At 35.7% G+C, this 12,965-nt stretch overlaps 1 protein-coding gene across 4 annotated transcripts in view; it reads right to left on the reverse strand.

Annotated features, from left to right (window-relative positions):
• The window catches only part of CUNH8orf34 (chromosome unknown C8orf34 homolog), a 383,946-nt gene that overhangs the window by 280,040 nt on the left and 90,941 nt on the right, over positions 1-12,965 (reverse strand). For all 4 annotated transcript variants that reach the window (XM_040741439.1, XM_040741438.1, XM_005066755.4 and 1 more), the window contains exons 2-3: positions 10,401-10,548; positions 7,401-7,532 (exon numbers count right to left, since the gene is read on the reverse strand). In XM_040741439.1, the coding sequence (XP_040597373.1) occupies positions 7,401-7,532; positions 10,401-10,548 (280 nt within the window). The remainder of the gene's footprint in view (positions 1-7,400; positions 7,533-10,400; positions 10,549-12,965) is intronic.

Genomic DNA, 12,965 nt, shown 5'->3' on the forward strand with positions numbered 1-12,965 from the left:
GTTAAATAAAACATGAATACAACCAGAAGACTTCCAAGAAGAAGTGAACAATAGGCTGTGTGGAGAAAATGTACATTGTAAGCCCAGGGTGTGTGGTGAGAGCAGGATTAAGATGGGAATCCATAGCTATGTGGTCACATTCAAAGAGGAACGTTAAATGTTTATGCTTTGGCCCATAATTGAAAATAAAGTTAAGCAGACAAAGAAGAGCAAACCATGCCCCATTTAGCAGAAGATGGAGAAATAATTATTAGAATTGAGGAAAACAAAACAAAAGACTGAAAATTATAATGATAAAAGAGCTAAAATTCACCTCATCTCAATTAAAACCTGACAAAATCTCTAGCAAGGGTGATGAAGAAAGAATTGAAGATTTGCATTATTAAAATAAGAAATCTAAGTGAAACATTATTATTGACCATAAAGAAGCAAATTAAATTATCTTAGATTAAAAATAAAGACATAGGAACTCATAAAAACACCAAAACTCATTCAGAATACCATTTTAGATATGAGTAGTAAAGACGACTCAATCATAAACAAAACAAAACAATTCAGAAACACTCAAGGATTGATCCAAAACAATCAGTTCAAAAAAGGATCCTATAACAAAGATTGTTTCCTTATTGTTCCAGAAAATTGGAAAGAAATGAACACTTTCTACCTCATCTTATAATACCAGCTTTGCCCTCACCAAAGACAGAGAAACAGCTCCATACCAGCATCTTTGTTGGAAATCTATGGAAAAATCCTCAGTTACAAAGTGCCAACAAAATACAGTAGCATTTTGGACAAATTACATAACAAGAGAATCCAAGGGTAGTTTAACACAAGAAAAGAATCAAAACGATATACAAATAGAATACAGAGAAACAATTGCAAGTTGCCTCAAAAGTGACAGAATTTTGAATACATTCTTATGACTAAAAATATTTGACAAATTAGGGGCTAAAACATCCTCAACATGACAAAAGACAAATAGGGAAATTTCACAGTAAATGATTGTACTGTATGGCATGAATCTGGAAGATTTTCAGGATTCCTGACCAGTTTTTGCTGCTTCTAGACAAGTTTGTATGGTAATTTCTAGCTATAGAAATTAAGCAAAGAAAAATTTAAAAGCATCACAACTGGAAAAGAAGTAGAATTATCACTGCCTAAAGATGTAAGTGATAATATATTTAAAAAGTCATAAGAATCCATACATAAACGTAAGGTTAACGTGAATAAATGTTTTCAGCAAAGTTTTAGGAAATAAAATGAACACCAAAAATGTCAATTTTCTCTCTAAGTACTAGCATTAATAATCAGAATGGAAAACAAAGGCAGTTCCATGAGTGATGTCATCTGGGTGACTAAAATATTTAGGATTAAATTTAATATTTACTCTAAAATGAACAACAAAAACCATAATAAAAATAATTAAAAGGGATCTAAAGGACTCAAACACCATTTCCTGTTGATGGCTTAGAAACTTTCTGCTTTTAAACCAGCACTCCCCCAATGTAATCTACTAATTTAGTAATTCTTTCAAAATCCTATTTGCCTTGCTTAGAAAGGAAAAACTGATGTTTAAAAGATATCAGAATTTGAAGTATAGAGACCATCCAAAATAATCCCAGAAGAGGATAAAAAGATAGAAAAACACAATTCAAAGGCTCATAGTCCTAATAAGTAAAACAACACCATAGTCACAAAACCACAGTTTAATTAAAAAGAATGGTGAACACAGAATAAAATCACTCTCATATTTGTAGTCACTGAGTGTTCAACAAAGTACTAAGATTATGCAATGAGGAAAGAATATTTTCAAAAAATGATGTTGAGACAATTGGGTATACACATGTAAAAGAATGAAATTGGGACTCTACTCCCTACCACTTAGGAAAGGAACTCAAGATGTAGCAATGGGTGCTCAAAACAGGAAACACTATACCTAGTAGAAAAGACAGTTCTGATGATTTTAGATTGGCAAGAAATTGTTAGATAGCATGCTTAAAGCACAAGCAAAAAAGAAAGAAAGAAAGAAAGAGAGAGAGAAAGAAAGACCTACATTGATTATAAAAGTTAGAAGCTTTGTTCATGAGTGAACACTGCTAAGAAAGTAATAAGTTAACATCTAATATGGAGGAAAATATCCACAGATCATGTATTTGATAAGAGACTTGTGTCTATTTTATAAAAGAGCTCATGCGATTCAAGCATAAAAGAAGTAACAAAATACCTAAAACTTGTCAAAGATATCAACAATCATGTCTAGAAAGACACCCAAATGATTGAGAAGAAACTGTGAAGATGCTGGCTCTGAAGGAAATGAAAACAATAATGAAGTACCATTTCACATCCACTTTAGTGCCTGCGTTTTTAATAAAAACAACAAGCACCGACAAATACATGAGAAATTAGAGTACTTACACATCCTTGATAGTAATGTAAGTGGAATTGTTTCCATAGAAAGTGTAGGTGCTCCTCAAAAGGCTGTAGACAGAATAATATGGCCTTACACTTCTATGACAACATATTTATCCTGATATCAGTGAATGCTATTTCAGCAAAATGTGTGTATTAATGACCACAGCAGTACAATCAACAAGAGTCAAAAGGAAAAAAACAGTCAACACACAAGAAGGAAGGAATGAGAAGCAAGCATGGCATGTCTGCAGAAGGCAATGCTAGAATAAAATTATGCTCATGCTGAATTGTGGATGAGAAACAAGTGCTTGCTAAATGAAATAAGCTCCCACAAAAGGTGTCACTTGTAAGATCCCATTCCTACTATTCCACAGATAAATCCAGAGAGAGACAGCAGGTAGCCATGGACTGTGGGATAGGAAAGTCAACTGGCTACTTAGTATTAACTTTGGGAGTGCTGAAAACACTGCAGTTATAAAGATACATACTGGGATTGTACTAAAACACTGTTGAGTTGTGCCTCCAAATATTATTACACTTTCATTACATTTTCACACACAATTAAAGGTCACTTGTAGTGGTTTGGTGTGTAGTAGTCATAGAAACTGGAACCTTGGAAAAGCATCTTCTCAGGGAAGGTTCAGTTAAATTTCATTTGACTTTGCTTGGTGATGTCAAATTCTGTAACTTTTTAATGGTTCATTCTGCTACTTTTTGTTGTGTTAAATTGATCTATTCACCAGCTCTTTCACCAACATCAAATTTTCTTGATTGTCATAACTTTTCAATTTCCAGAGTACTGCTTATTGGACCTTTGGATAGGAATCATGTGTAAATTCTAGCAAAAATTAGCATATTGACATTTTCTCAATAAACAACATGGACAGGACATATTTACCCAATTGATCTATTTTTTTCTCTCAGAAATGTCTGAGAATTTTTCCTCTCTTAGGGCAAGGACGTGTTCCTTCATCACTATTTTGGGTAGTTTTCATCATAACAACTGCATTTTGTCAAATGCTTTCCTCCCTCTATTGAAGAGATTGTATCATTTGTTCTTAATCTGCCCATTTTTAGTTTAGAATGAATGACACAAAACAATTTTGCCATATTACGTAAACATTGCATTTCTTGGGGAAACAAATATACCAACTTACTACTCTTTTGTTTCATTTCTGTACCAATGTTTCAATGTTTGGTATATGCCTGTAATGATTAATTTCACCAATTTATAATTGTAATACAATTACAAACGAGATTCTAAGACATTGCCGTGGTATGTGTGTAACAGTGCATTTACAGAGACTGAAAAGACTAAGTCCTTTTTTGCCTCTTCCTTTTTTCTAAAATTTATGTTAAAAACATGTTTGTTTCACATGTCAATCCCAGCTCCCTCTTGTTCCCCTTCTCTCTGTCCTCCCCACCAGGCCTACCAGTCTCCCACCCAATTTCTACTCTGATCCCAAGGGATGGTGAGGTCTTCCATGGTGGATCTCCAGAGTCTCTAATTTCATCCAGGGCAGGGCCTAGGCCCCACAACAAGAGTCCAGGCTGAGGGAGCATCCCTCATTATGAGATGGGCACTCAAAATCTATTTGTACACCAGGGATAAATACTACCCAAGACCCCATAGATAACCTAGGCCTCCTCACAGACACCACATTCAGGGGATCTGAATCATTCCCATGCTGTCCACCCAGCCATCAATCTAAAGGAGTCAGAACATGGAGGCATTGTGAGTGGTAGGTTAAAAGTACAAGGTTGGATGCGTCAGGACAAGCAAGGCCACTGAGGCAAGACTTGAAGACATCTTCCTCTCTCCTTTTCCATATTGCTTTCCCCGGCTTCTTGTCTGACATGATGTGGACTACCCTGCTCCATCATGCCCTCCACACAGTGAAGAGGCCCCTCTGGACTCAGGAGCTACAATACATCCTTCCTCTCATAAGTTATTGTAACAAATGTTTTGAAACTGCAATGAGAAAAGTAGTGAAAACAGTGTTTGTGGTCATGAAGGATAGTCTAGTTTTCTAGATGGAGTGTTGATATAGTTAATGCTAACCCAATGGGATCTATAATCACTGAGAAGACAGACCTCTGGGAATGTCTTCGGGGTACCTAGATTAGGTTACTTAAGGTGGGAATATTCCAATAATTGTCAGTGGTACCACTTGTTGGCTGGAGTTCTTGACATCAAAAGAAGAGAAGCCTAGCAGGGCATAAGCGTCCCTCCCTCCCTGTAGCCTTCTCTGGATGTTTTATAACGTCATGTTCCCACTGCCACTCCTCCCTCACACGATGAACTGTGAGCCAAAATTAAATCTTTCTCCTTTCAGTTGCCTTTATCGTGTATTTTGTCACAGTCACAGGACTGGTCAGTAATGCAGGTGTCTTCACGCTGTTTTAGCAACAGTGTCAGGGAGGTCTCCTGAAATGAGTTGAAATATGAACTGTTATGCTTCTCTATTTTCTATAACAGATTTGTGTGGCACAATTTCCTTTAACCAGCAAATATTTTGTTCTCCAATGAAGCCCTTTTCGCTTTAAGCTCTTTAAGTGGGAAATTGTTAGATGAATTAAATTTCTTTCATTGATAGAAGAAATTTAAATATTTCTAATTTTTCTTCAATCAACTTTAGAATGTGTCTTTCTAGGAATTTTTGTCTTTCATATCCACTGCCAGTTCTATTGACATAGGTCACCAAATTATGTTCTAAATAGAGCCTTTTAATATTTTTATCATATGTGATAATGCATAATCTTTCATTAGTTGTGGTTTATATTTGATATGTCTTTATAGACATTTTTAAAGTATCTTTTCTAATAATCAACTGTCAAATTTATTGTTTTCCCATTTTTCTTTTTCTATTCCATTTATTTTAATCATTGTCTCTCAACATATTCTTGGATTTTTAAAAAATGAATGTTCATATCACCAATTTTATGCTATTTTTATTAAAGATTTTTACATAAGAAATAAGAATTTCTTCCTAAGCATTACTACTTTGGTTTCAGCCTATAAATTCACACCATGTACAGATCAAGATCTTTGTGATTTTGTCATTAAATCACGGGTTATTTAAACATATGCAATTTGGATTTTAAATTGTTATATAGCAGGACACATTGTTTATTTTTCTGAACATTCTTTCTGGAATGCAAAATTATACATCTTAACTTTATTTGGTGCAGTATTCTATATGTCAACTAACTCAATGTAGTTGGTTGTGTTGTTTAAAGTTGCTGTACCCTTATTTTTCTGTTCTACCTACTGAGCCTGTCTTTGGGGCTGGAAATTTCCTATCATATGCTTAAGAACCTTGCTCCTGGCTATATGTATTAGTTCTTCTCTCTGGTGCTGGGAATTAAACCCAGGGTCTTGCGTGCATGTCAAACAAGAACTCTACCAATGAGTCATATTTATATTTGCTAATTACTTTGTCTTGGTTCAATAACATTTTGATATAAGATGTGTCATGAAATAATCTCTTTTTTTGGTACTGGTCTTCATCTCAAATTATACTTCGCTATTACCTTGGCAATAGAGGCTTCTTTATTTTTTGTATTTATGACTTTTGCCTGCATGCTTCTTTTGGTTTTTTGCTTTTATTCTACACCCTTGTAAGCTAGCTTGAAAGTATTTGCTTTATAATTGGAATGCTAAGTCAATTTACTTAGTGTAATTATTGCCATTTGGACTGGAGACCCTATTTTGATGTTTTCTTTTCTCTTTTCATAATCTACTCTTTGTTGTTTTTCATATTCATTTGTTTATTTATAGTGTATACATTCCTGCTATAACTTCAGTGTGGAGGACAGAGGGCACCTTTCAAGAGTTGGTTCTCCTTTTGTAATATGTGGTTTCCAGGCTTCAAACTCAGGTCAACAGACTCTGGTGGCAAGTATACTTACCTACTTATTCACTATATTGGTCCCTTATCCTTTGCTTTTATTTGTTGCTATTATCACCTTTCTGTATTAGTTTGGGGAAGATAAGTAATTTTATTTCTGATTTTGATAAATTTACTAACTTTCATTTTTCTACTTTTTACTATTTTTAATCATCCTCCAGACACCAAAATATACAACTTCAACAACCGCTTCAAAAATGTAGTAATTTTGCCAATATGTTTCCATGTATGGCTTAAATTCATTGTGTTTTTATTGTCACATACAGTATCTCTACATAGTCCATGGAAAATGACTTGTTATTTCATTGTCATTAAAAGTTTCTTGCTAATATTCTCCTACGACTAGAAACTGTAAGTAAATTACCTAGACAGAAGAAAACTGAAGAAGAAGCTCACCATCCCGCCAATATGCTGTGGCTGGCAGTGTCTCGTTGAGAGCACAGACCCTGCAGACACATGGCATCAGGCATGTCCCTCAGAGATAAGTTATTCTCAAGTCTATAGCCTTAACTTTAGAAAACAGATAAGGAGACTGAGTCACTCGTGATGGAGAACGGTGCTTGACACATTCATTTCATGTCTCAAAAATTTTTTTCTTTCATTGTTTTTCTAATTTGCACTTCATAATTGACAAAGACGGACCATGGAGAGTAATCATAAATAACAAAGAGGAGGACCTAAAGGAAGTCAGATGAACAGTTGTTTTAAACATATGGGTTCAATATTCTTGCCTTCTGTTCTAAAGATTTGATTTACCTTCTTAAAAGTTTGGGCTGCTTCAAAGGTTTATTGTTGCAACCAGCCAGAAGAGGCCAGAGATCTGCTCCATGCAGCTCCCAGTTTTCTAATAGTGGAATATCAAAAAGATCTCAATCAGTTATACATGTGAAAGGGTATAAATGACTAAGTACACTTGTGTGCATGAAGCTCAGTGACAGTTCTGAAATGAACGTGTATTCACTGAGATTAACAAAGAACCCAAAACAGAGGAAAAGTTTGAGTTCAATGTATACCTTTTCTCTACTTCCCAAACTAGGAAGACTTTCAAATTTAGGAACAATTAAGTAACAAACTTACATGATTTAGAATCTGGTGATGGAGGAGAAATATTAGACACAGCAAGGTCGCTTTTTGATTTTTTAGGCTTCTTTGCATTCAACTGCCAAGGTTTATCATAGCTTCTAAAATCTCTTCTTGTTCCTTTGGGTTCTGTTAAAACAAAATATACACAAACCATGGTAATAAGGATGGAGAGAATCCGGCTCATGAAATTTACTTAAATGTATTCTAAGAGGATCTGCGTTCAGTAAAAGACTGGAATTTATGAATTACCTTAATTACTGTATTTTATACTTATGTGCAAAAGTCATGTTAGTGAAACAACTGAGCCACGATACCTTTCTTACCTACTTGGTTAATGTGACGGCAGAAGTTCAGGTAACTCACTAGCATAGCAGACACAAGACAGGATTGATAGTACACATTTGTCTTTTGGATTTTTTTAAATCCCAGATTTTCAAGTTATATGGTGAAAAGGCGAGGAAAACTCTGCCTACACTATGTGCTGACATACCTGGGACTAGAAAAAAATACTCCATGTTTAAATTTGAGTCCCTAGAAAGCTATCATTCTAGAAAGAATTAATGAAATATATTAAATGAATGAATAGAATATTTAAGACACCAAGGAAAATTGAAATCTTACAACTATTAAATGTCAGAACCTATTTTTTTAACTTCCTAATGAAAGTAAAATAACTGTATGGAACAAAACAAAATCAGAGGAAAGAGTTGCTGAGCAAGCTGTGATTAATACACAATTATACCTAGAAATTTATTTAAAGGAATTGTTTTGTGTCTTTTTAAGTACTGAAAGAAAACTAAAATACCATATTAAATCTGTATTCTGTACTGGGAAAGGAACACTAGTAGCATTGAAAATTGAATCGGGGACTTAAAGAACACATTTCCCTCCATGAAGATCCAGACCAGAGAGGCCACAAAATGAGAAAAGCAATGTCAAATGAAAGGGGAGACATAGTGTCCCTTACAGGCAACTCAGTTTGCACATAAATGAATTTCCTGAAGAATCATAGAAAATAGCTCAGCTACAGGTTTGAATATCAAAAGTGTGTGTATATGTGTGTGTGTGTGTGCGCGAGAGAGAGGTGCACATGCGTGTGCACTCACGTGCACATGCATGTAATTACAAAATAAATTGCTTTTCATTGCAAAAAATGAAACAAAAATAATGTTTCTCCTTCACACTATTAAGCAATGCACAAGTGAGAACATGCTTTGTCCTGAGTCGCTAGATGTATTGAAACGGAACAATAGGGCAACTTCAGCTATTTTGAAAAAGTATTTTGTCTCTGTCCTTGGGTTTAGAGACATTCTGTAATCAAGTAGAAGATGCACCAGTCACAGCCAAGGCTTAAGAAGGAATCATCACCCACTATTCAAATAAGCATTCTTTGCTTCAGTTAACATCCAAGAACTGGTTGTTTTCCTGCTCCTTCCACATCTTCCTTCCAAAATATTTCCCTCTTTTTTCCTATGGACCTTACATTCCACATAAGCAAGAACTGCCCCAGCTTCAAATCCTCACTCCATATCCTAATGTTTGCATCCTTTTTCAAATAAAATGCTTCTTCGCAGCTTCCTGGAATAGAGAAACACACACACACACACACACACACACACACACACACACACACAGACACACACACACACACACTTGTGAAGGCTCCAGACTCTCAGTTTCCAACAGCTTCTGCAATGACAGGCCTCCACAAGTGAAGTGAAGTACCCTTCTTTTTGGGAAACACCACAGCTCATTATTAGCCTCAGCTTTCCCCACATTCCAGACATTGCTACAGTATATCTTGTCCTTCTGACAACTTGGGTGCAACATGGTGTCCTCTTTAAATTTATATAAACCAAAGTCTGATCTATTATAACACTAAAACAGCATGAACAGCCAGAAATCGGAAGGAAGGGTTCCACTTCCTCCTCCACTTCCAGTAGTATTCAAATACTGAGGTCAGGAGTTGAAGGCAAGAACCCAGAAGTAGGAACTATAACAGAAACCATGGAGTTTCCTCCAGCTTATTGGCTTGATCTTCCTGTTGCTCATCCTGTTTTCCTATAGAGCCAAACCGTCAACAGACTTTTTCAAAGGCAAATCTTACAGAGGCATTTTCTCAAATGGTTCCCTTTTCTTAAATGCCTTTACATCTCCCCAAGGCCTGAAGAGACTGAGATTTGAAAGCAAACATCAAACCTGTAAAACAATACGCAGGAAGACTGAAGACACATCTCTCCTGTTCCTGCTGTTTCCCCTTGTTTAGTGGGAGAAGGAGGCTATTGGGACTTAGAAGGCTGATTCCCCTATGTCCTGAGTTGCCCAGTGTTCAGCTATTTCTAACGCTAAATTTACTACTCAGGATAATACCAGTCATGGAAGAAATACAGAATAATCAGCTTTGAGAATAGCAGAAGTAATGTTGTAGATACTGACTCATTACTTTCCAGATCAGAGAAGCTGTATTCTTTCAACCCTTGCTCATAAAAAGAAACACAAGTTTAGAATAATTTGAATCCACACAGAATGAAATGTGTTTTTGCAAATCAGAATCCTTCTATTAAGTGAAATACTCTGATTTTCATTTGGACACATCTAGTACACTACTATATATTCAAATTCATATATTTTATATGAAAAGTTAACATGAAGCTATAAACATAGAATACCTGAAAATTATAGGTTTATCACATTATAGTTTAAAGTGCTTGTAAAACTTTTCCATTGTATCAGTGGTTCTCAACCTCCCTAATGCTGTGACCCTTTAATACAGGTCCTCACAATGTGGTGACCCCAAGCACAAAATTATTTTTGTTTCTACTTTATAACCGTAATTTTGCTACTGTTATGAAGTGTTCTGATAATCTTGGGTGGCCTCTGTGAAAGGGTCAGTCAACCCCCAAAAGGGTCAAGACTCATAGGTTGAGAACTACTGTATCAGCTGTATATCAAACTAACAAATATATTCATAGTTTCTTCTTTTCCCCCAATTACCTGATGTTTCACTTTCTGCCCAGAGAGCAGCTGACCCAGAGAGGGTTCTTTGCAGTTGTCCTCGGTTTCCTTGTTTAGACTGAAGATGGTCAATGAGAAATGGGATTGGCTGGTCAGGTGTCTCAGTTATTAGCTTGGTCATTAATTCCTAAAGACAGAATAAGACACACATTTAGATCTACTTAGAAAAAAGACTACCCAGAATTTATCATTGTTTGGCACAACACCAACTGTTCACATATAGCAACTAATTAAAACTCTCTCAGAATCCTTCCAGGCATGAAGCAGTCAGTAACTGTCCTCACTCTAAGGACAGTGAAGTACAGATAAACAAACCAGCTGTGTCCCACAACCAAAACACAGCAAAACTTAGCCCAGATCATACTAGAAATTTTATCTAAATTCTTTTTGTTAAAGTATGGCTTCTTAGTTTTAAATATGGTTTAACTCTTCCAAGAAATCCCATTAGGAACCAAGCCTTAGCTAAAACAGACGATATGCCTTTTCTAAAAATGTGTTAATGTAATTTCCCTTTGAAATCCCCAAAGAATGTGAGGAATTAAAGAATGGTTGTGCTTGCACAAAGTCACATAAGTCTTACATAATCTCCAAACAATATAGAATTTATTTTTACAAAAATTCTCCCCCTCTCACTCTCATCACTCCCTCTTCTCTTTTGCCTTCCCTCCTCCCCTAATGGCTCTGCCTCTCCCCACAGAATAGACTTAAATTTTCATCTGCTGTAATGTTCTAACCTTAAATTGGGCTAAAATCTGCCCAAGGATCATGCATGTGTTGTTTTAATGCAATTAGCAGAGCCAAGGACAATCTCCATTCAATTTGTCCTCAGTTGTGTTATCCAGAAATGGACAACTGTCTCAGCATGAGGAGGAGGATGGTGTTTTATGCCCTGTAATTGGCTTTGTAAAGTGGCATGCCTCCTTACAGTCCTGCCAGTCACATCTCATCTTGCTTGTTTTATCCTGTTCTGGCAATTGTCATTTTAACTTCTATTCTGTAGTGGCAATTGTTCTACTGAGTAGGCTGGAAAAGTTAGATATTAGGATTACTTAGGAAAGAAGGTACTAGCAACTTCCCATTCTAGTTTTGATTTGCTTTTTGAGTTTGTTTGTTCTTTGTGGCTGAGGATGCTGGCCTATTTTCCTACTTTAATGCTCTTCCTCATATGTTTAAGAAGCCTACTTGTCATCAGTCTGTCTCCAGTGATATATTTTCAGAGGTTTACTCTAAGTGTTTATTATAAGTCTGTATTATTTTGTATTCAGAGTCTTGTCAGAGCTTCCCACTCAAGGCAACCAAAAGTCATGGTGAAATGAAGGAAAAGATTTTAACCAAAGTCTCTTTGGGAAGACAGAGGCTAAAATTCTTATCCCATCTTTAGTGCTACAAACCCAATCTTTGAGGATAAATAGAGAAAGATTTGGGATGGGGGAAGGAATGTGTAGAATATCTAAGTATAGGCAATACAGATTTTGCAGAGGACAAGATCCTATGTTGCTGGTAGAGACACAATTTGAATAACTTAGAGAGTCTGAAAATTAAAGCCAGAAAACAAAGGACAAAGATAGTTTGTTTCATGAAGACACTATGATGGGTTAGGATTAGGGTTGTCAAATACATTGCACTGGTCAAGGAAATACTTTCAATATGCAGTACTTTCTATATTCTGAAAGACAGGGAAAAGGGAGTGGGCCTTACTATCACTGAAAAGACTTCACTTTTATTATAACTAAAGAGAGGCCATCACTCTAGCAGTATTCACAAAGCAGTCAATGGTCAATTACATATCAATGTAATGAAACACAACTCAAAACATTTCAAATTTTGTGTCTAGACAAGAGATTGCAGTATTATAGTTGAACTCACTGTTCATTACAAAGACCACTAGACAATGGAGAGAAAAGGGAATGAAAGGACCAACAAGATTTATCTTGTCACAAAAATCCTTGGCACTAAGTTAAAGCAAAATTAAGTCTGATAAAATAACTCAGGGCCGCAGTACCTCTCTGTTGTGACCCTGGGAGGTACAAAGTGGTTTTGTTTCTAAAATTATATCTTTCAAATCAGGTGAAAATTTTCTCTATTTTTTGTTCTTTGAAAGGAAGCAAGTATTTCTTATTTTCTATAAAAATGGATTGTATGGATTAAGTCAAATACCCTCTATTTAGAAAAATAATACGAATCTAGTCATATTGGGGATACATTTTTAATGCTCTAATAAGTATATACAATTAAAGGCACAAAAGAATACCAGCCATAAGCAATTAAAACAGCAAATATTTTCTGTTGCAGAATATTTCTCTAACTATGCAAAGATGTGTTTCATTTGTTTAATTATGTAAAGATATGTTGCTGTTTTACCTTGCCTGCCTAAGACACTTGATTGGTCTAATAAAAAGCTGAGGGAGGAGCAATAGTGTGAACAAAGCAGAAACCTACAGAAACATCTGACCAGAGCAAGTGGAAAGTCACAGACTCCAGACTGACAGTTTGGTGACCTGCATAAGACTAAACTAGGCCCCCTGAACATGGATGTCAGTTGGG

The sequence above is a fragment of the Mesocricetus auratus genome, unplaced genomic scaffold (genome assembly GCF_017639785.1).
Source record: "Mesocricetus auratus isolate SY011 unplaced genomic scaffold, BCM_Maur_2.0 Super-Scaffold_6730, whole genome shotgun sequence".
Classification (NCBI taxonomy): Eukaryota; Metazoa; Chordata; class Mammalia; order Rodentia; family Cricetidae; genus Mesocricetus; species Mesocricetus auratus.